The sequence below is a fragment of the Sphaerodactylus townsendi genome, linkage group LG02, assembly GCF_021028975.2.
Source record: "Sphaerodactylus townsendi isolate TG3544 linkage group LG02, MPM_Stown_v2.3, whole genome shotgun sequence".
Classification (NCBI taxonomy): domain Eukaryota; kingdom Metazoa; phylum Chordata; class Lepidosauria; order Squamata; family Sphaerodactylidae; genus Sphaerodactylus; species Sphaerodactylus townsendi.
Genome location: NC_059426.1, coordinates 29,409,630 through 29,429,787, shown reverse-complemented (window position 1 = coordinate 29,429,787; position 20,158 = coordinate 29,409,630). Strand labels below are relative to the sequence as shown.

Here is a 20,158-nt window from a genome sequence, read left to right as displayed (position 1 = left end):
TCAGTGGAGGCAGAGTGGGGACAGTATTGCTGCACCTCAGTAGTCTTTCTGTACACCTTGTCATATTTTTTCTTTTTAACTTTGTTGAAATCCTGAAATCTTTAAAAACAGTAAATTAAGAGCCCTGCAATTGGTTGCCTCAATCCAAACAAATGAAAACATAGTTGCAGTTAAATAAAAAAACCAATTTCGAACTTGTAGTTAAAATTACTGAGATAAGGGTATCAATAAATGGTTTCTAAACGTTTTAACTTATAAATATATGTTTTGATATTAACTTAGAACAATACAAAGGCAGACTTTTAAAAAAGAAATCTGTTTCTATCAGATTATGCACATTTAAACAATAAGTGGCTCAGGCAAAATAAGTCATTTTAATGTCATCTGTGATAGATTTTCTTTGACAGCTACTGTAAATTACAATTACACTGCTTCTCCCTGCACTTGAAAGTAAGCATGGCAATAAATTATCTTTTATTTCAATCCATCATGTCTGCCTTTCAGGAACAGAGCACCTCACATAAAAGTTCAACACTATTGTAAGGGAAAAAATATATAGTAATTTGTGTTGGTTTGAAACTAAAATGTACCTTTCTTTAACGGAGAAAGCCCACAATTGTGGGCTTTCAAAAATATTACTAATTATACTTCATCATTCATTGTCATTAGAGGGAATCCCTGAACTTGCTCGTTTCCGTAGTCTAAGATTGCTAGTTAAGGGAAATATCTTAAGCTCTCCCAAGAGCATTGTGTAAGCAAACAAGGTAAGCCAGTATGGTACTATTGAATTAATCTTCTAAAATGTATGTTTCAAGGTTGGTCCGGCTCTTCGTGACAGGTAGCCCCACGCTTGCCTTGATTAGCATTGGCTTATGTTGTGTTTGGTCACGTGCTCCCTTCTGTATTAGAAATAAAACCTACACCTTGCGCACCTTTGATTATTAGGAAACCACCGCTGATTTGCCTGGCTATGATTTGGTTTCCTATCACTCTCCTTGTTCCTCATCTTTTGCAAAATCTCTGTTATGGATCATGTGATTTTGCATTTGAGAGTTCTAGTTTTTCATGCTTCTAAATAAGCATTTTTAAAATTTTATTTTTACATCTCTGGTGTTTGAGGAATAGCCCCAACATAAGAACATAAGAACTAGCCTGCTGGATCAGACCAGAGTCCATCTAGTCCAGCATTCTGCTACTCACAGTGGCCCACCAGGTGCCTTTGGGAGCTCACATGCAGGAGGTGAAAGCAATGGCCTTCTGCTGCTGCTGCTGCTGCTGCTCCCGAGCACCTGGTCTGCTAAGGCATTTGCAATCTCAGATCAAGGAGGATCAAGATTGGTAGCCATAGATCGACTTCTCCTCCATAAATCTATCCAAGCCCTTTTTAAAGTTATCCAGGTTAGTGGCCAACACCACCTCCTGTGGCAGCATATTCCAAACACCAATCACGCATTGCGTGAAGAAATGTTTCCTTTTATTAGTCCTAATTCTTCCCCCCAGCGTTTTCAATGTATGCCCCCTGGTTTTAGTATTGTGAGAAAGAGAGAAAAAAAACATCAGCAACTTTTGTCTTGCAAATCTGCAGGGACATGCAGTTGTATAAATAAGGAAAACAGAAGAAAACCCCTGTTTCAGGTCATGGATCCAGCTGGGGGACAACACAGGGTTTAGGGAAGCAAGTAGGGATAGGGTAGGTTCCATCCACAAAAAAATGGGATTTATGTATCTATGTGGTAGGGGTAAACAGACAGAGCAATCCCAAGAAGAGTTGTACCCTTATAGCTAAGTCCGTGAACTTCAATAGATTTAGAAGGATGTAACTCTCCTTAGGGGCACAATGTGAAGCACTGGAATGACTTTATACTTTAAGCATCCAACTTAAAGCCAGTTTACTTTGTCTATACGAGCCATCCAGATCTTTGCTTGCTGTGATCTTCCATGGACAAATGTGGTTTGTGAAGTAGTATTCTTCATGGGTATGGGTCCGAGTGGCAATTTTTCCATTTGCTGCAATCACAGTAGCTTCTGAATCTGTCACCACTTTGTCTGTGATCACTGAGTTAACACACAATGTGTATTCACCAGAGCGTATATCCAGGGCAGAAAATGGTCACATGGACAGAAAATGTCTTGTACGAATCACCCAAAGACTGGAAAATTATGTGCAGCGTAGACTTTGGAAGTCAGATGTACTTTGTTCATGCTTCATTTTTTTTACCATCAGTGAAATCCTACCTAGTTCTGTCAAGACTTTCCTTTACTTCACAGACACAGCTAATAGGAAAGTGATGGATCTAGTTGAAGCCAAGTCAACAGGCAGTCGGGCGGCACGTAGATTGACATAGTACATTCTCAGTCATGAATGCACCCCCTCAAAATTCAGAGGAGCTATTCCTTTAAAGCCACTCTCCACATTGCTCAAAAATTTAGTAACGTTACTAAAATGACTTCCATGTTGAGGCTTAGAGACACATGGATTGAAAGGTTGTATGCCATTCTGATGTATCTCTGAGAAGGGCCATTTCAAACCTCCAGGAAGTGACATGGAAGTGTCCCATCCCCAAATTAGGCTTGTGGGGTTACACACATGAAAGGTATATGTGACATTTATATAACAGTGGGAAGAGTTGTAAGCCAGCCCTCTCCCAGGCATATAATGCAGTTTGGGGAATGGCTTTGAAGAATCAACTTCTTGTTGAATTTTGAGTTGGTGGGATCATGTTTGAGAATGCATTATGTCTTGATGGTTCTTGGAAGAGCAGAAAAGTGGGATACAATTTTTTGTAATAAACATTAATGTGCCGTTGAATTGTCTCTTTGTTTCATTCTTCCTTCTGCAAGGAGTTGGTCATTGTTGTCCAAGTATGTCAAATCAGTTTTATCTAACTTTATTGAGCATCTCAAGGCCACCTTCTTGTTGTAGCTGGGTTGAGAGAAGGCCAAGAGGCAATTCTGAAGTTCTATTGCTAAATACTTCCATTGGGATTTATTTCACTTGTTCCATCATTGGCAGATTGAGGCCCTTTCCACATGGGCCAATAAATGCAGGTGAAGGACAGGATAAAACCCGTGTTGGGTGGGAACTTCACACAGTTCCCGCCCCAACACGGGTCTAACCGCCCCTCACCTATGATATTGGCTACAGGGTGGGTTTTTTGAGAATTGCATTTTCAGCTATTCTTTTATTTTACCGCACCTCATAGTTGCGGCCAAGCCAATCGCAGCCCCCAGCTCCCACCTGCACAGCCACGCAGGGGGAATGGACCATAACATGGCCTTTTGGGTGGTCCTGCTGTGCTTTGCAGGGAGGCAGGGACCCAAAACAGCATGCGCCTCTGTGCAAAGGCATGCGCCCCATTCGCATGGCTGGCTTCCACTTGCGAATGGCCCAGGGCGAGGACAGGTTCACTTAACCCACCTCTCACCCAGGTTTATTGGCCCATGCGGAAAGGGCCTGAGCATCTTTAAAAAGAGTTTTTGTGCAATTTTATGCAGAGTAACCGAAAATGACTGAAATCCATGGGTTTAGACCAGGTTAGCTTTGCATAGGATTGCACTGTTGGTCACTCACTCCTGAGAATGTCATAGCCTTTATTATCCACTAGGATGACATAAGATTCTTCAGGAATCTCTAAATGAGCTTTGATCCCAATGTCATCATCTTCGGGGGCAGTAGTTTGGAAAGATCTTATCCAGATCTTTTTTACATTTTAATTGTGTGCTTTTCTGTGAACACTAGACTTGCTGACCCTTTTGGGGGGAGATTTCAGGCCATTGGGGTTGGGGAGATCTGGCCTTCTGCTTTCTTCTGGCCCATGACTTCTGCTTTCTTCTGGCCCATAACTTCTGCTTTCTTCTGGCCCATAACCGTGCAATACTGCTAGATGGGCAGTCCTGCGTTTCCAAATGTCTGCTGGAAGACTTTCCAGAATTCACTTTGTAGCTCTGTTCAACGCTCAGGTTTCATGAACTGGTTCTTTTCACTGCATTCATGTGCTGTCTCTTTTTTTGCCTCTCTTGTCAGGTTAATATTCAGGGACTCAAACATGGAATGTTTAAAGGAAATTTTGATTTAGATTCCAGCCACTGACTCACTCATTGGCCTTGGCAGATAAGCCCTCACCTTGCTAAACAGCGTAACAAAGCCAAACCCACTGGCTGACCCAAATGCCAGTGACTTCTCCAATTGCAAAGTGCTGGGTGGAGGAAGATGCAGCAGAAGTTTGGTTTCTGTTCTCTCTGAGCTTGAGTTGACACTGTCCTTTGAAGTAAATACAAATCTGGTTAATTTTTCCCCCCATTGATGATTGTACATTATGGAAGGGACTGCAGCTCAAAACATCTTCTTGGCATGCAGAAGGTCCCAGGGTCAATCTCTAGCTAAGGATCAAGCAGTAGATGATGTGAAAGACCTGTGGCTGAGACTCATTATAAGGCTGTTTGTTCGTTCTCTCTCTATATATATGTGTGTGCATATACATTGACAAATTTCTGATTTAGAAATGGGGTTTGGTATTAGATGTTGTCTAGTACCTGCTGTGTGGTATTAGATAGAATCATAGAGTTGGAACTGGAAGAGACCACAGGGGCCATCAAGTCCAACCCCCTGACAGGCAGGAACACACAATCAAAGCACTCCCAACATATGTTCACTCAGCTTCTGTTTAAAAACCTCCAAAGAAGGAGACTCCACCACTCTGAGGCAGTGGATTTCCCTGTCGAACAGTCCTGACAGTCAGAAAGTTCTTCCTAATGTTTAGGTGGAATCTCTTTTCCGGCGCCTTGAATCCATTTCTCCGTGTCCTAGTCTCCGAGGCAGCAGAAAACAAGCTTGCTCCCTCTTCGACATAACATCTCTTCAAATACTTAAACAAAGCTTTCATGTCCCCCCTTAACCTTTGCTTCTCCAGACTAAACATTCCCAGCTCCCTAAGTCTCTCTTCGTAGGGCATGGATTCCACACCTTTTACCATTTTGGTTGCCCTCCTCTGGACAGATTCCAGATTGTCAACATCCTTCTTAAATTGCGGTGCCCAGAACTGAACATAGTACTCTAGGTGAGGTCTGACCAATGCAGAGTAGAGTGGTACAATTACTTCCCTCGATCTAGACACTGTACTCTTATTGATGCATCCCAGAATTGCATGGGCTTTCTTGGCTGCCATATCAGATAAAGGAGCTATTATTTTTGGGTGGGAGGACAAGTTGTCTTTGGCAGGCACTTCGCATACACTCAGAGGAATCTCCTCAGGTTCCCAGCTCTGACTCTCAACACTGAAAACATGTTCCATGTATACCCTGTCCCAGATTAAAGCCCAACTTCTTTGCATCCTTTACATTTATTTAAATAAATAAACTGAATTTATTTAAGTGGTTTCATGATCTTTGCCCTCTCAGATTAAAGCTTCAGCTATTTCTGCAGAAATCTCTCTATTCCCTAATGCAGAGACAGTTATAATAACCACTGAATGGTCACAGAAGAGATTCAAAATATAGTTAAAACCCTCTGGCTCATTCCGCACATGCAGAATAATGCACTTTCAAACTGCTTTCAATACTCTTTGAAGCTGTGTGGAATGGCAAAATCCACTTGCAAACAGTTGTGAAAGTGGTTTGAAAACGCATTATTTTGTGTGTGCAGAAGGGGCCTCTCTCTCTCTCTCTCTCTCTCTCTCTCTCTCTCTCTCTCTCTCTCTCTCTTTTAATGACACATAATTTGTACAAGCATCATTTCTAAAACTAAGCAGTGATGTGTTGACCTCTTCGCAAAAATTGCTGTAGAGCTGTGTAGCCACCACTGGAAAACTACCTTGGGCATATTGGGATCTAATTTCCTGAAAAGATAGAAGTTGGAACAAGGTCTGAAACGTTCTGAAGTGAGACGATGCTGGTGCAAACTGATCAATCTACAAATGTAGTCCTTTTCACTCACTCACTTATATCCCACCTTTCTCCACAATGGAGACTAATAGCAGCTTATAACTCTAACATACAGCACAGGAGTATAGAAGAAGCAAATGAACAGAAGGAGGGAAGAGGGAGGCTGAAGGTTTGGCTTCCAGCCAGCACCAGGCTATCTTTTACAGGATAGGGGCCAAATCACACTACTTTTTGGCAGGGGCGTACCTCCTAGGGGAACATATGTGGTCATGTGTCCCCGGGCTGCAGCCATTTAGTCACGTGGGGGGTGGAAAATTATCCCCCACACCCCTCCTCCTTCCCCCCGGATCCATACACTGACTTCAAGACCTGGTGCAAAAAAGTTGTTTGGTTGTGGTGGGGGAGGGTGGCCACCCATACGGGGTGGGGGGTGGAAAACACAGATTTTGCACCAGGCATTTCCCTAGATATGCCTCTGCTTTTGGGGGGCAAGTTGGGTCCATGCATAACCCCTTCCCTCTCATCTAAGTTCTGGGCCAAATTAGCTTTCCATAATTTTAAAAATGAAATTCCTTGCAGCTAGTGTGTGGCTGCACTGACAGTGAGTCAGGCCCAGGAAACACCACTCTTTTCATGTAGTTTGACCCTAAGAGCTAAAGGTCAAGAGTCCTGTGACTTTTGGTTCCCATGCCTGGACCTTTAGTAACTGCAACAGGAGAGAGACAAACACACAGCCAGGATTTTACAAGCTGTCAAAAGATCTTCCTGCAATTTCTCCTCTTAGCGAAATGTTTTTGCAATATTTATTTCAACTAAATGGTATTAATGTAATTTTAATATTTTCAGATGCTCAGATCAGTACGACCTAATCCCACTGTAAATGCCTCCAGGTTGATTTCCTTATGTCCCAGGTGCAGATGTGCAGTGCACAAAAGCTGTTCATGACAGGGCAGGTGATGTGCATGCATCCCACATCCCCCATCATTCCCTCTTCTCAGAGTCTGCCTGTACTTGGTGAGGGAAGAAGCAGACTTCTATAGAAGCAATTAGGAATCTTCCCTGTGCAGTTGCTATATCCATTTTTGGACTGGATCATGCCCATAATGCACACAAATGTTTAGCATTCAAGATGGGTAGCAGTCTAGCAGGGGCTTAGGGGGATATAGGGGTCAAATGTCCCTGGGCTGTGGCCATTTAGTCGGGGGGGGGGATCGCCTCCCACACACACACCCCAGGTCCATACACTGACTTCAAGACCTGGTGCAAAAAAAGTTGTTTGGTCCTGGTGGGGGAGAGCGGCCGCCCATATCGGTGGGGGGGGGGAGGGTGTGTGTGTGTGGAAAACTCATATTTTGCACCAGGCTACATTTTCCCTAGATATGCCTCTGCAGTCTAGAAAAGAAAGCATTGGCTTCAAAATGCAACCTGTGCAAGTAATGTTAGTCTTCGGTACTTGGATAGAAGTCCAGGGTTCCAATGCAGAGGCAGGCAATGACACCTGTACACATCTCTTGCCTTGAAAATCCTAAGAGCTAAGTTAGCTGCTCTTGGCATTTATGCATTCTGCTGAAATGTGCTGGTATTTGAATATTACACATTTGGAATAAGAAATACTCTGTACCTGGTTTTGGTCAAATTCCCTTTTTCTTTTCTTTTTGCCATTAATGTTTTCTAAACAACAAGTTGGAGAGTTCAGCTTAGTTGGAAATCTGTGTGATGAGACTATGCCCAGTTTTTGGAAGCAGTTTATCATTACCGTTTCTACAATTAAATAAATTGATCTGGTCAGAATTTCTCTGTTTTGATGATATCCTCCAGCAACCTTAAGCACTCATGCTTCTGTTCTACAGGTCAAGAACGGGAGTAGCCCATATATCTTGATCGCTTGGCTCCGTTTTGTCAAAATTTTGGGTGTTGTGCTGTTGTTGTCCCAAGACGGAAGATTTTTGTCAAAATCCTCTCTGTTAACTGGCCTGGGAGACATTTGAATCGAATAGTTGGAACAGGCATAGAATACAACAAATCATCTTTTGAACAAGGGAGGACGGGCGAGGATGATACTCTGAATTCCAGTTGCTGGTGTGTGTAGCCATACAACATTTTTGCAGAATGGGAAGCCAGAGAGGGGAATCTTTGCCCCTTTTCAATCAGGTGTGATTTGCAGTACTGTAACGCAGCATGAGCCTTCACTTAGGCAGATTCCCATCTTTTGTCAGGGCAGAAACTATGCGAGATGTGCAGCTCAGAAGTGTGCCATTCTTCTGATCGGAGGATTTATACACTGAGAGTTCTGTTCACTGCAGACTGCAATAAATTTGTAACTGAGCCCTAGCAGAGACTGTGTGGTCCAGTGGGCAGTGATTTGAAGAACGTGTGTTCCTATCTTTCCTGACCCACAAACTGGTCCGGCTTTGGCAAGATTAATGGCTGAACCGGAGGGAAGGAAGACTTGGGAATTATAATTCATGTAGCAATTTGGAATTCGGGGGTTTTAGGATGAGGTGCATAGCGGTAAGTTCACTCAAACTCTTTAGAAAATGAGTTCAGAAAAATCTGATCAACAACGTGTGAATCACATACTACGTCTCCCGTTGATAAGACTCCTCTCAGAAATAAAAAAAATGGAAAACAAATTTCCCCAAATCTCCATGACAACAACGACTGAAATTGAAGTCATGGCAAGCAGAAGTCTATGAACATTTGTGGATGTATAGTTTGTACCTTTTTTGCATACCTGTCACATGCCTTAATGGCATACCTCATTTTTTTTCTTCCCCCACACCTCAAAGATGTACCCCACTGCACATACAAAATCCACAGTTGACTACCAGTACAAAGCAGCACCTGTGCCAACAGCATGCAGGACCTTCCATAGGTCTATTTAAAACATTTACCCTACTCTCCAGTCAGGAGTTCCTAAATAAGAATAAAATGCAATTATAGAACCCCCAAATAAAATTAAGAGCGCAATCTTGTGGTCACAATGTGACGTTTGAGCATTTACCATGACCATATTTATTTATTTATTACTAGCGGGGCCCGGCCACGCGTTGCTGTGGCAATTGTCCTTCTCATCACAGTCCACAACCCACACAGATGTCGATGCAGGTCCAGTGATCCGCAGCATAGCCTTTTGGGGTGGTCAAATGGAATCCCTCTTTCCCTTTTCAATTCACGTTGTTATATGGTGGTGTCTTGTTTTTTTAGTATAAGGTAACCCTTTCCATTCCACAACGGAACTGTCCAGAGAATAAACATGAATCCCCGGCTGTCCAGCATGAAGGCTGGTTGACCACTCGAACAGTCCTGGCTTGGGTAAGGCAGAACTGGGGCAAGGAGAGGCTATCCCAGTCAGGCAGCAGAGGCAAGGTGGTGAGGCATTCAGATCGAGGCCAGCTCCCTGGGTTCGTAAAGGGCTATGTGCAAAAGAAGCGGAGCCAGTAGTGTTGGTTCACCCCCACCCCATGGATTTTCTTTGAATAAAAAGGCAAACTCCAGCTCGCTTTTAGTAAAAGAGAGCTGTGGCGAATATGGGTGAGGAAGTGGGTAAGTGGTGGTTGGATGTGAGGGAGGGCAGAGTGAGGTGTGCGAGGATGAGCTGGATGTGTATTGTGTGGTAGCAGTGGGTGAGGCACAGAGAGTAAATAGCTCTTCCTCTCATCCTAGGTTCCCCCTGAAAACTGTATTTTCACCATCTGCATTCTGTAAAAAAATCTCAAATCCTGTCCCTTTAAAGCTCCAGTGTCCAACTCTGACTCTTCAGATGTTCAATGGACTACAATTCCCATCAGCCCCTGCTGGCATGGCCAAGTGTAGTCCATAAACATCTGAAGCTCCAGAGTTGGACACCCCTGCTTTAGCGAATCACAGAACTACATTTAATAGTTCTATTCTTAGATCCTTTGGCGAGCAGCAAGGTTGACTGGAAGTTCAGACCTTATCAAGCTAATGGTGGGCTCTGCTTAATTTTTAGTAGTAGGTCTCCATTTACCTACGAAACAACAGCTACAGCTAAATTCATGAATAAAGTAACGTACGTTTTGAAGATTTTAATGGCATGTTGGAAAAGCCCTCAGTGTGGAGTAAACCTGGAAAAGACAGGCTCCCTTAATAGGTCCATATTAGGAGGAATGCAGACAAACCCAAATAGAACATTGATTAAATTATTTTGGCATGAGGGAAGGCAGTTGGAGAAAAGCAGAGAGAGAAGACAGAGGTTAGTGATAAGAAAGAAACCAACTTGTTCTTGTCAGATGTCTGACACTGGCTCTTTTCTTTTTGCTTGTTTCTTCTTACGCGTTGTTGAGAAAACTATCACTTCCCAGCTTCTTCTTGATTTCTACATCTCTTTTTCTCTGTGTCTCTTTTACTATTCTGTGAAACAATCTCAAATCTGATGAAGACATTTCCCTTCACCCCCATCTTTAACTTCCTTGTTCCTGTGTGCCATTACTTAACTCCCTGTGAGTATTTAGGAGATCCATAAAGACATTTCAGCTATCATACATTTTGAGATCTATACTCTGCTGTGCTCCAAAATCAAACAAAATACTGTAATAGCTAAAGATTTTTGTTGGGGTGGTAAGCGAGCGGTAGCTAATCCATAGGACCTGTACGACGACAGCAACAACAGAAAATCCATTCAAGGTGTTATCTGTGAGCGTCATTAAAAGTTATTGACCTAGTTCTCCACTCTTCCACTTTTCAGCACAGAGATACCATTCATCATACAGAAAGTACTATTATAGTGGCGGCTCATTCTTGAGTAAAGGTGCAGATACGTGGTTTGGTGCAAGACAGCTGTGTGTTACTGGACTGAAAGGAAGAAAGGCTTCACCTTTGAGTGAAAATAGGTTGATTTTATTTGAAATCGAATCAGTACAAATGTTAAGCATTTGGCTTGTTGCTTTTTTAAAAAAACACCTACAACTTTGTCAATAGCAGGAGAATTTACGTTGGATTAAGTAGAACCTTGGGTAGGAATCTAAGCTGAAGTGCACCAAACTCTGTTAAGAATCACTGCCCTATTGACCTCCAAAAAGCACTCGCTTGCCATTATGGCTTCTCACACATTTGCCAGCCCTACCGACACTTTCCTGGAAGTAAATCCCATTAAATAGACTTGAGTAGACATGCTTAGATAGTTCCCTCAGAGGGATACGGGATTTCTCTCTGCCCATTTCAAAGGTAGCATGTAGAGAGGGGACCATACAGACACACACCACCCTATGCTTCTAGGACCGTGGTGGCGAACCTTTGGCACTCCAGATGTTATGGACTACAATTCCCATCAGCCCTTGCCAGCACAGCCAATTGGCAGGGGCTGATGGGAATTGTAGTCCATAACATCTGGAGTGCCAAAGGTTTGCAACCACTGTTCTAGGAGAAAGGGGGAGATAAAATACAGCCAGTTAACAAGCCTCTCTAGCCTTGTAATGATGCAATAGAACTCAGCTGGGGGTTTTATAGATCAGGAACTGGATCAACTGGAACCCTACATTCTCATTCAGCTGGCTTCAAAGTCAATGAGGTTCCCTTGAAGATGTGATAGTGATTTGAAATCCCAGCAAAAATACTTAAAAGGTACTGAGCATCTGTCATCTTTAAGTCATGGCCACAATTGGTTACCAATGGGGAAGGGGGCGGGGAATGTAACGTGAAACAAAACCACGGTACATTCAACCCGGGACTTCCTTGCTGTAAATGAGCAAGATGATTCAAGTGGGCGCTTGTACTTTCCCTCTGTCAAAATGGGCAAAGTTTCATTGCTAATTATGTGTTTAGTTCGAGAGAATCTGAGTGACTGGCAGGTCCCTGATGACCTTTTGTGGAACCATCTTCTCCTTGAGTGAGCTTGACCACAGTGGCTCAAGGTGGGAGTGTGCAACCTATGGCTCTAGACTGGAGCGTGGTAGTCCATTCCTTGCGCTTGTGGATGGCTGGCGGGGCTGGGCAGGGGAAGAGTGACTCTGACCTGCAGGCTGCTTGGCTTGTGCCGGCCACCGCCCAGAGTGGGTGGGAGTGGACGGGCCCGCTCAGAAATTGTGTCGCCCCCCACGTGACGTACAATTTCTGCGCCCAAGGCAGCTGCCCATTTTGCCCAATGGGCGGTCTGCCTCTGACTAGAGCCAAATATAACCCATTAAGCAACTAAGTATGGTTCTTTAAAAAAAATGAAAACTTTATTCTAAGCTATACTGGATAACTAGGTGGGATGCTGGAATAACCAGTTCCAAAGGGGAATAGCAGGTAATGAATTTTATAGGATTCCAGGGTTTCTTAGAGATATTTCACAGAAAGGAAAATGATAGAGGTGAATAGCTGCCAGTAATCCAGGTATGAACCATGAACAGATAAATGCCAGCAAGCTAAACCAATAACGCAATATGCTCCTGTGTATATTTATCATTGATTGTAAGACCCAACAGACTCATAACAACCAAGTGTTCAGGCTGCAAAAGCTTATGGGTTATTTATCATGCCAATGATTAAGGATGTGATGTTGTATATTTCTGCTTATGCAAATGAGCTCTCTTATACTCTTGCTCTGAATTTTGACGTAGTTTGGATCTGTAATTATCAACAGTTGTTGCCCTCTGGCTTAAGGTTCAAAGCCATTCATGGCCTTGGACCTTCATACCTGCGAGACCGCCTCTCCCCATATCGCCCCGTTAGGTCCCTCCGTTCATCAGAGGAGGACCTCTTGGTGATCCCTGGCCCTAAAGCTATCAGGCTGGCCTCTACAAGGGCCAGGGCTTTTACAGCCCTGGCCCCTACCTGGTGGAACAGGCTTACAAGGGAGATCAGGGCCCTGTGGGACTTGCAGAGTTTCCACAGGACCTGTAAGACGGCATTTGGCCAGCCTGGTTAAATACATTGCTGCCATTTCAGCTGGCCTCCTGTGGGCATAAAGGTGGGGAGAGGGAAGGGATGAAACGCCATCTGACGCTCTTTGGTTCCTGGTTTTATTATGGCTAATTAGTAGTTTTATGTTATGTTTTTAAGCTGTTTTTATCACTGTTGTCCACCGCCCTGAGCCCCGAGGGGGAGGGTGGTTTAGAAATTCAATAAACAAATAAATAAACAGTTTCCAACACTTTGGAATACTGTATAGTGCAATAGTCCCTTTACTCCTTCTCCAGTGCTGTGTGGGATGTTGCAGACACTGGATAGAATTGAAAACCACTGATAAAAGCTCCCCCTGCCAGGTAGCCCCTTATCTGTGTGGCACCAATATGGTGGCTGCGCGGCCATGCATCCGCACGGCTCACAGGGAGCATTTTATGGAGACCTTGCCCACATTGGCAAGGATGCAGTATAGCCCCATGGTATATATCTGAACGTGTGAAAGCAGCATTGGAGGAGACAGAAAATGACAACTTGGGTGAGGAAAGCAACTTGCATTCTTAGGAGGTATCCTAAACAAGCTTGGTATCCCCTAAATAAGAACGCTAATAGTGGAGGCCAAAGCAGAATGACACCCTTTTTAGCTCCTGGACTGTAACTCTGCCTAGGGATTGCTTTATCATTCTTCAGAGTCTTGCTTCGTATCAACCTGTGTGCACATTCTTCAAAGAAAATGACACACACACACACCCTGCCCCCTGCGTTAATTTACAGCGTTTGCATTAACTCCATCTGAAGCTTGGTGGCATTTTGGAGTGTCATCTGTCTTCCTTTCCAAATGTAATTTTGTTTTTAAAAGGTGACCGAAGTGTCAGGATAACTCTCCGAAATTCGAGATTTATGAACTAACATTGTCTTCCTGCAGATCTGAAGAGAAGCTGAAACTGCCCCTTTTGATTTCCCACCTTACCCTGGCATAGAAATTTTTCAGTGTCACGGTGGCCTCTAAAAGGCGGTGTTCACTTTGGGAAAGAATCCCCACGCTTTGCCAATATTATTATTTTTTCACTTTTGAGATTGTCCTATCAGCCACTTTCTTAAAAAAAATGCTAGGCAGAGTTTCTTGTGGAGAATGTTGACTTTGTTCAAAGAGACTGTTGTAAGCAATATGCTAACAATGTAATGGGCAAGAATATCTGCAAACGAACAAAAATTTAATATTTCATCTGCTCTACGCATTCTGAAGTCTCTAATGTTTTAATTTCTGCTCTCTCTGAAAGCCGTATAGTCCGTCAGAATGGTTTTCAAGTCTGCCCTCACTTCGTTGGGCACGGGATAGGATCTTTCTTCCACGGCCACCCTGAAGTTTGGCATCATGGTAAGGAAGTTCTCCTTTGGAGATGGGTTCATACCAGGGACCTGGGTTAGGTTTCCATTTAGCTGCAACGGGAACAGCCTCTGGCAGTGAGGAGAGACTGAAATGTTAAAAGGCCCTTGTGTAAGCTGAATCAGGACACGTTCACCATCACCACCACCGGTAGTTCTGGCATGGCTACAGTAGCTGCTTGGCCTAGGTCATGGTGCTGACAACATGAGTGATAGTTGCCATGGCAACACCATGTGGCTGCTTGGCTTCTCCAGTGGCTCTGCAGGGCAGGGGCCCACAGGGAACCTTTCTAATACGGTACATTAAGGGGCCCTTTTCCTCTTGGCCAGTAAAGAGGCAAAGAGGTGGTGAAATGAGGCACAAAAACTTGCAGGAGGAGGAGGAGCTGAATCTGCATTTTTAGTCACTGAAGCCCTGTATCAAGGGGCCAGCAGGATTATTATTCTACTGAGGGAAATGTAAAACAAGCAAAAGACCTGTTGTTCTTCTCCTGTTTCCTGTTCCCAGTCCCATCCTCTCCATATTGTGATTTGGGTTGGCAACAGTGGAATCCCCTGCTGTGAGTTCTAGGGGGCACCTATATCCCCTCGGGCTCCTTGTGTGAACCCAAGGGATGGAGAGGGGCCCACGGCCAGAACAGGCATTTTTGTATTTCTGTGTGAAGGCCTGTCTTGGAGAGCTTGTTGATGGATGTGGATCAGGACACCAGGTGTCCTTCAGCTTCTATGCTGGGGATAATTAGGAAAGGAATTGATAATAAAACTGCAAAGATTGTCATGCCCTTGTATAAAGCAGTGGTGCGACTGCACTTGGAGTACTGTGTCCAGTTTACTGAGATAAGCCACATCTCAAAAAAGGATATTGAGGGAGATAGAAAAAAAAAAGTGCAAGAAGAAAGGACAACAAGGATGATTGAGGGACTGGAGCACCTTCCCTATGAGGAGAGGCTGCAGCGTTTGGGACTCTTTAGTTTGGAGAGGAGACGTCTGAGGGGGGATAGGATTGAAGTCTATAAAATTATGCATGGGGTAGAAAATGTTGACAGAGAGAAATTTTTCTCTCTTTCTCACAATACTAGAACCAGGGGGCATCCATTGAAAATGCTGGGGGGAAGAATTAGGACTAATAAAAGGAAACACTTCTTCATGCAACATGTGATTGCTGTTTGGAATATGCTGCCACAGGAGGTGGTGATGGCCACTAACCTGGATAGCTTTAAAAGGGGCTTGGACAGATTTATGGAGGAGAAGTCGATTTATGGCTACCAATCTTGATCCTCTTTGATCTGAGATTGCAAATGCCTTAACAGAGCAGGTGCTTGGGAGCAACAGCCGCAGAAGGCCATTGCTTTCACATCCTGCATGTGAGCTCCCAAAGGCACCTGGTGGGCCACTGCGAGTAGCAGAGAGCTGGACTAGATGGACTTTGGTCTGATCCAGCTGTCTTGTTCTTATGTTCTTATGTTCTAGTTGGGCCTTCTGAAATCAAGGAGCCCTCCCCAAGAGGATATGGGTAGACTGGGTTTGGCCCTTTTGCTTGGCGCCCTTTTGCTTGGCCTGTAAATTCTCTCCCAGATGGGGTTTTTGGCTAGGCTCTTGCTGCTTTTATTAACCTTCAAGGGGACCCGTGGAAGGAACACACAATTGAGGTTAGCTGCTGAAAATCAGAAGTGCCAAAATTATTGCAACATTGATTGATACCCAGTTTATTGGTCTAGATTTTCCATCAGATTAAAAGTATGAACTGCTGCTGTCTTCGGAAGGAATTATTCCCCTTTTTGTCAATTAAAAAAGCAATATCCATTACACCTGCACCTACCCTACTTAGAGGCACTTAAGCAAAGTCTTATGAGACAAGTAAGAGGTAATTTTCAGCAGGTGTACTTCGTAGTAAATTCCATGTTATTCAAAGGTTCTTATTCAAAAGAATATATATGTATTTTAAAGCAATATAAGGGTGATATCAGGTGGACAATTAGGAATACAGATCCCGGTAGGCAGAAAGAATTGTTGATCTACTATCTTGACCCATCCACTCAGAAGTAAGCCCGGTTAGTGGAATCGGGGTTATTTGCACAGGAAAAAATGTATCCTTAAATTGGGAAAGATGGGAGGGTTCTTTTACTTTGCAGAAAGGAAATTTCACTTTCAAAAATGTAGTTTAATCAAGTGACCAAGCCCAGCCTTTGCTTCAGTCCATTTTGCTTCTCCTGATATGGTGTGATTTTATTTGAAAAACAGAACAGGGATAGGGTGATTGATTTGCCCCTCGGCCGTAGAAAGGTAAAAGATCATGGTGGATCTCTCCTTCTCTGCTCACCATGGTAAAGCTGTGGCCATCCCCAACTGATCTGTCAAGGGATCCTTAGAGAGCAGTAGATGTTAAAAATTAATCCATTCGTTGTTTGTTATGGGTTCTTTTGTAGCCAACCAAAACCCGTTGCTGATGGAGGAAGGCATGGCGTTCACAATAGGTAAGTTCCTGCTGGTGTCGAGGGAGTGAGGAAGATCCTGAATTCCTTTCTTTAGCATACCCATGGATCTACAGGGATCGATGTCCCAGAAAGAAAGATACAGAGGCCTTTGGGTGGCCTGACTGATGTGTCAGAAAAGCCTGGCATTTTTAAATCATTTTGAAAGAAGGGGAAAAATATTGCCTGTTGGGTTCTTGAGATTTGGGCTGGCATAAAAGAGGCCACAGCCCCAAGTTAGCCTTTGGCAGTCGTCCTCTGCCTCTCTGGTCACTTTGTAGCTGCAGATTGAGACAGGAGCCCCTGGGTGCCTTGAAGACCATGGCTGTGTATTCATGCCCCACTGGATCTGATGCACCTGGCAGTCTCCCTTCCTCCTCCCTGCTTGTTAGAGCCACCTGGGGGGGCGGGGCTCTCTCAGGCCTCTGCTGAAGTCAGGTCTTGGCTCAGGGAAGGTTCTGTTGGAAGCCTTCGTCTTGGAGCTGCCTGTTGTAGTCGGCTCTCAGGTGGCATCTTGCGCACACCTTACTCCAAAGCAGGTGAAGTTCAAGGCTGCTCATCTTCCCTGGAATCAATGCACCTCAGGCTAGCCTTTAGGTTTCAAGTACATGTCTAAAGTTCTGTGAATGTACTGGGTGCCTCTTTTCGATCACAACAACCCTCTGGGGTAGGCCACTGCTGCCAGCAGAAAGGGAATGACAGTGGAAAGGAGGAGGAGAAGAAGGGGGAACCAAATCTGCCACCCCTCTGATTTGACTGGGGGTTTTGGTAAAGACATTTTGGAGGAGGGGTCTTTTTCTCCACCCATTCCCATAGCTGGAAGTCAGTCCGCCCAGCGGCCCTCCCCTACAAAACGGAAGGTGCGAAATACCAATCACAGAGGAGGAAAATGTATTCCTGCTCACGGCATGCCTAAATGGCGCAGCAATTAGAAGGAAATAAGAAAATTGTTGTTTTGCTGATTTTAATGAACATTTTAAGGCCTGCTTTTTAAAAAAAAAAAATCCCCACCACATCTTCTCCCCCAACCTAGCCACCAATTGGCGGGAAGCGGTGGGCGCGTTGGTTGTTATGATCCGTGGGGATCACAATTAAAGCTTGATTAAAATGCCCTGCGCCAGGCTTTAAAGCCAGCCGGGAGAGGCAGCAAAGTCGAGGCCGCAGCTCTGCTCTGCTTGCTCCCAGGTGCTGGGTTGGGGGGCGTTGGGGGGGAGGAAGATCTGCGCTGGGGGGGCCGTCTGACCTGCTGACCTTTGCCTTGTGACCCTCCCAGAGCCCATCATCATGGAAGGCTCCCCGGAGTTTCAAACCCTGCCTGACGGATGGACGGCTGTGTCCATGGACAACCAAAGGTGCGCCTCCACTTGCAACCTTCCATGGAGCAGGGCCCTCCAAGAAGGCACTTTTGGGGCGGGAGGTTGGTCTGGGTTCCCCACCCCAGTTCTGCTGGTTTTGTTTCCCAAACGGAAAAGTGGGGAGGGGCCCCCTGCTCATTGCTGCTCACCCTTACAGGTCAGCCCAGTTTGAGCACACCGTCCTGATGACTTCCAGAGGGGCAGAGATCCTGACCCGGCTGGCCGAAGAAACCTAAAAGAGCCATCTGACTCCGGCTGGCATGGGTACCTGGAGTGCTCCTATGGACTTGGGCAGTCGGAGAGCTATCCTAAGAAGCAGAGCTATCCTAAGACCGTGGTGGCGAACCTTTGGCACTCCAGATGTTATGGACTACAATTCCCATCAGCCCCTGCCAGCATGTCGGAGGGCCAGAGAGCCAAGACTACAGGTCGAAGAAGCTGCCCAGTCCTGTAGCGCCTGGACTTCGGGTGGAACTGGCCAACAGGACTGGACCTGGTGGCTTCTGAGCACACTTTGGCTCCCCCCCCCCACCTGACTTTTCCTGCTTTGTAAAATATGGCGGCCACATGGGTGTGCCTCCTTTGGGCCTCTTGGGGAGGTGGGCGTGCAGTTAAGGGGAAGCCCAGAATTGGTTCCTAAAGGAGTTGGCCAAGAAGAGCGATCCAGAGGTGACCCTGGCCGGGTGCTAAAAAGGGGATCTGTGTGGTGCCCCCTTCTTCTCCCACTTGGTTGGGTCTGTTCAAGTCGGTGTGCTGTTCAACCTGGGTTTGTCACTGCCTGTAAAGGACCATCTTGCCAAAACGGGTGTGCCTTTCATGTTCTTTGGACCCAGGCCGGATCAAAGGGGGGCCCTGCTGTCAGCGGGACCCCCATGCCGGGTTTTTTTGAGCCGGGTGGGGCAATCTCCTATCTCCCTGGTTGGGACTCCCAGTGTTGGCTGTCCCCAGACCTCAGCCGTGCACCCCCTCCCCCCCAGGGAGGCAAGCAGGAAGGAAGGGGCTGATGAGGACAGACAATTAGGGGCTTCCTAATTACGCAGCCAGGATGCCGAGCGGAAGCGACTGCGTCTAGCTTTGGCTTCCAAGCGGCAGAGCCGCCCCCCCCCCCCAACCCCGGCTGCCCGGGTGGGATGCCCCCCCCCCCAGCCAGAGGGCCAGTTGCCTCCGGGACGCCACGCGGGGAGGGAGTCAGAAACTCGCGTTCACCCCCCCTCCAGAGCCTTTCCCCCAGTGCAAATCCCAGTTTGGGCTTCTGCCAGGCCGAAGAAGATCTCCCCCGGGGTTGGCGACCGGGACCCTAAAAGAAACCTGCTGCAGAGCGGGTCACCAGACCACCCTTTGCAAAGCCACCTCCCGCTGATTGGGGGGGGGGGGCAGACGTTTTTTTGGGGGGAGAACGGGAGCAGGGATCCTAAGCTGTTCGCTTTAGATGGACTTGCGCCTAAGGCGCGGGTGGCGGCGGCAGGCTGCTCAGTGATTTTCGCGGCAAGCGCCTGGCACCTCAAGTCCAGGTGTGTGGGGGGTATGAGTCCCCCCCCCCGCTCAGCCGGGATTGTGACACGTGGCCTGAGTGGGCCTATTCAGCCGTGCCGGGGAGCCCCCTCTGGCAGGGGGTCATCCAGCTCGGGAATAAAGAAAAAGCTCATCTTGGCGGGATGGTTGAGCTGGGGGGGGGGGGGGCTCCCAGGTGAGAGGGGTGGGTGTGGGCGTTTCGGGCCTCTCGGTAACCTGAGCGCTTACCCAGGACTCGATCCGGAAGCGAGCGGATTTCAGAAAGGGCAAAAGTAAACTTGGAAAGCCGGGCGCACTGAAATCTGCCTAGAAGAGGTCGGAAGAGAGGCACCGTCGCCTCTCTGGTTGATGCTGGCAGCCAGGCACGCCATCCGACCGAGGTCCAGCGCGTTTTTCGCGGGCAAACTCCAAGACTTCTGACCGAGCCGAGTGGAATCGGCGGGGTTACGTTAGAGACCCCCCCCCCGTCTGCCCCACTGAGCTCAAAGGAAATCTAAAGGAGCTTGGATTTTAATAGCCCCCCCTCCGTGCATTTCCAAGCAAGCGCCATGGCAATTAAACCTTGTATTCCCACCCCCACCAAAAAAAAAGTGATTTAGGACTCGGTTGCTCGTACCAGATCAGTGTTACTCCTGTTCCGCAGAAGGGAGAAAGGAGTCGCGCATGACTCGCCCAAGAGAGGAGCTCCCGGGCCCCACCGAGTTCAGC

At 46.1% G+C, this 20,158-nt stretch overlaps 1 protein-coding gene across 2 annotated transcripts in view; it reads left to right on the top strand.

The window, feature by feature from the left end:
* METAP1D (methionyl aminopeptidase type 1D, mitochondrial) overlaps positions 1 to 18,982 on the top strand; it is a 32,765-nt gene extending 13,783 nt beyond the window's left edge. The window contains exons 4-8 of one of the 2 annotated variants that reach the window (XR_007243664.1): positions 14,007 to 14,104; positions 16,539 to 16,586; positions 17,857 to 17,935; positions 18,096 to 18,253; positions 18,338 to 18,982. Coding sequence is in view for 1 of the 2 variants with exons in the window: in XM_048486572.1 (XP_048342529.1) it covers positions 14,007 to 14,104; positions 16,539 to 16,586; positions 17,857 to 17,935; positions 18,096 to 18,174 (304 nt within the window). In the remaining variant the exon portion in view is untranslated. Of the gene's footprint in view, positions 1 to 14,006; positions 14,105 to 16,538; positions 16,587 to 17,856; positions 17,936 to 18,095 lie in introns of both variants that reach the window. The other variant, XM_048486572.1, reaches the window with a different exon arrangement.
* The last annotated feature ends 1,176 nt before the right edge of the window (positions 18,983 to 20,158 follow it).